Here is a 3,462-nt window from a genome sequence, read left to right as displayed (position 1 = left end):
TACGCTGTTGACCGACATGCTCGATGTGATTCATGTATGCCTGTCTCCATAGGTCTGTGCCGCTTTGGGTTCATGACTAGCTATGTCGGCCCGGATTCTCTGTCATATGGATGCTAGCGACACCATCATATACGTGAGCCAAAATGCGCAAACGGTCCCGGGCCATGGTAAGGCGACACCCATGGAGATACCGTGCGTGAGGCCGCAAAGTGATATGAGGTGTTACATGCTAGATCGGTGTGACTTAAAATCGGGGTCCCGACACCAGATCTCAAGGAAGAGAAGAATGCCAACACCCTACACTGCCTATTGCTTGATAAATTAGGCTGGATATTGGGCTCGATAAATTAATCAAGGTATATGCTTTTATCTTTCCTCCCAACTGTATTCAGATTTCCCCCCCCCCAAAAAAAAGTTTCAACTCCCCAAAAAAAGTTTCAACTCCCCGTCTAAAACCTGCTGACCACCCTCCATCGGTCATTATGTCATAACCGGACACGGCAGACATGTAAAGTAACAGAAAGGAACCAGCACACTGTTTGTGAGAAGATGCAAAATTCAAAACAGAACTGAGAATTATTCCATGGAAGTACTTATTATTGATATGTAGGACAAGAAACTTGCATGATATCTTATGACAGCACATCCCTACAAAAGAGAGCATAGACTACAAAGCTACAGGGTTCGGAACTAAGTAACACAAGCTTATATGAATGAAACAAGCAAACTAGAAAACGCATGGTTCACAGTTGAACCCCTAGTAGTTGATACAACACGCGGGCACCATGCTGATTGCGCATGTCACACTTGTAGGTCTTGTAGGTCGAAATTTCAGTACGAGGTCCTGCCATCACCCTCCATGATCATGTCCTTGAAAGCACCACCGCTTGGGATCATAGGCAGCACGTGCTCCTGATGCGGGACGATGATATCCAACAAGTATGGCCCTGGGGTCTCAAGCATCTTCTTGATTGCTGCAGTGACTTCGCTCTTCTTCGTCACACGAACTGCCGGAACGTTGAATCCTTTAGCAATTGTCACAAAATCTGGATATATCTCACTCTCATTTTCTGGGTTGCCAAGGTATGTGTGCGCCCGATTGGCCTTGTAAAACCTATCCTCCCATTGCACCACCATTCCCAGATGCTGGTTGTTCAATATCATCACCTTCACAGGGAGGTTCTCAATACGGATCAATGCCAACTCCTGAATGTTCATGAGGAAACTACCATCTCCATCAATGTCAACAACTGTAACACCTGGGTTGGCCACAGCAGCGCCAGCTGCAGCTGGTAACCCAAATCCCATTGCCCCCAAACCAGACGAAGACAGCCACTGCCGTGGCCGCTTGTAAGTGTAATACTGAGCCGCCCACATCTGGTGCTGCCCAACACCAGTAGCAATGATCGCCTCCCCTTTTGTCAGCTCATCCAGTACCTGGATAGCATATTGCGGCGGGATGGCCTCGCCAAAAGTCTTGAATCCTAGAGGAAACTCCCTCTTCTGCTGATCCAACTCCTTGTGCCATGGACCAAAATCCAGACCCTGTTGTGCTTTGCTCCCATTTAATAGAGCATTCAACCCCTGTAAAGCAAGCTTAACATCTGCACAAATGGAGACATGTGGCTGCTTGTTCTTGCCAATCTCAGCTGGGTCAATGTCAATGTGCACAATCTTGGACCTGCTTGCAAAGGCCTCGATTTTCCCAGTCACGCGATCATCAAACCGCACACCAAATGCAAGCAACAGGTCAGCCTTATCGACTGCATAATTTGCATATACAGTGCCATGCATCCCAAGCATGCGCAGAGACAGTGGGTCGTCGCTGGGGAAGTTGCCAAGGCCCATCAGAGTAGTTGTAACCGGAATCCCAGTGAGCTCAACAAAGCGGCGCAACTCCTCGCCGGATGCAGCGCAGCCACCACCAACATACAGAATTGGGCGCCGTGACTCGCCAACCAGACGCAGGACCTGCTCAAGCGATTCAGTAGATGGTGGCTTGGGCAGGCGGGCGATGTACCCTGGCAAACTCATCGGCGTGTCCCAGATAGGCACGGCCATCTGCTGCTGGATATCCTTGGGGATATCAACCAGCACCGGCCCCGGGCGGCCAGAGGACGCGAGGAAGAAGGCTTCCTGGATGACGCGGGGGATATCCTCCACGTCAAGGACCAGGTAGTTGTGCTTGGTGATGGAGCGCGTGACCTCCACTATGGGCGTCTCCTGGAACGCGTCCGTGCCGATCATGCGGCGGGGGACCTGGCCCGTGATGGCGACCATGGGGATGGAGTCGAGGAGGGCGTCAGCGAGCGCGGAGACGAGATTGGTGGCCCCCGGGCCGGAGGTGGCGACGCAGACGCCGACGCGGCCGGACGCGCGGGCGTAGCCGGACGCCGCGAACGCCTCCCCCTGCTCGTGGCGGAAGAGGTGGTTGGTGATGACGGGCGAGCGCGTCAGCGCCTGGTGGATCTCCATGGACGCGCCGCCGGGGTAGGCGAAGACGTCGACGATGCCGCAGCGCTCGAGCGCCTCGACGAGGATGTCGGCGCCCTTGCGGGGCTCGGACGGGCCCCAGGGCCGGAGCGCGGTGGCGGGGGGCGCGGCGGAGGTGGCAGCAGCGGGGGGCGCGGCGCAGCACCTAACGACGCGGGCGGGGAGCGCGCGGCGCGAGGCGGGCTGGTGGCGCGGGAGAGGCTGGCGGGCGGGCTTGGGCATGGCGGCGGCGGCGGCGCCGGAGAATGCGACGGCGGGGGAGGTGGCGGCGGCCATGGCGGCGGCGAGGGTTTGGGCGAGGGGAGAGATTTCTGTGAGGCGGAGAGAGGGTTGGAATTGGGGAGGGGTGATGGTTTTGTCTTTGGCGCTGTCACGCGGCGGGTGAGTGTGTGGTTCAGATGGGACGCCACTCGTTTGTTTGGGCTAGCTTTTTTTGTGCAGAAAGGCTGATGCTCAAACAAGCAATTATTTTGGACCCGTGTGATATCACCAGAGATTTCGTATCTATTTTGCACTCGCCAAGCTATCAGGCTGTTTGGATTGTGATTATCTTTGTCATACTTCTATAACACATTATTTTTGTTACATTTGTCGCATTTATCTTACTTGAGTTGATTAAATTGTTAGCCACGCTTTGACCGTCTAAAGGAATCTTTTCACAATTTTTCTGTTTATGACATATGGGGTTCACTGTTTAGAAAAATAAATCTTACCTTAAATGTGGCTAGAACTAAATACTCACCTAATTTGATCAGATTTGATTAAGATGATGTATGGTAAAGTGTTAGAAACCAAAGAACCTCTATGTCTCTCCGATACCGATTCTTATGAATGGTCTACGGGCGAACGACTACGGGCCGGTCAACTAGCGGTGTTGCTCGATGCATGCCTTCGCTCATTCGTGTCCGATCGCTCCGTTTGATTGGTAAAGTCCGGTTTTCTTTATTTTTTCTTTTCATTTTTTGTGTG

General features: G+C 52.8%; 1 protein-coding gene across 1 annotated transcript; it reads right to left on the bottom strand.

The window, feature by feature from the left end:
* Positions 1-576: 576 nt before the first annotated feature.
* On the bottom strand, positions 577-2,854 carry CSR1 (chlorsulfuron/imidazolinone resistant 1). Its single transcript, XM_087528505.1, has one exon. It carries the CDS (start codon positions 2,767-2,769, stop codon positions 832-834), a length of 1,938 nt encoding a protein of 645 aa, XP_087384631.1. The 5' UTR covers positions 2,770-2,854; the 3' UTR covers positions 577-831.
* Between the last annotated feature and the right edge of the window lie 608 nt (positions 2,855-3,462).

This window comes from Triticum urartu, chromosome 6A (genome assembly GCF_056163025.1).
Source record: "Triticum urartu cultivar PI428250 chromosome 6A, HENAU_Tu73, whole genome shotgun sequence".
Classification (NCBI taxonomy): domain Eukaryota; kingdom Viridiplantae; phylum Streptophyta; class Magnoliopsida; order Poales; family Poaceae; genus Triticum; species Triticum urartu.
Note: the sequence above shows the minus strand (reverse complement) of the source record. Positions and strands in the feature narration are given on the sequence as shown.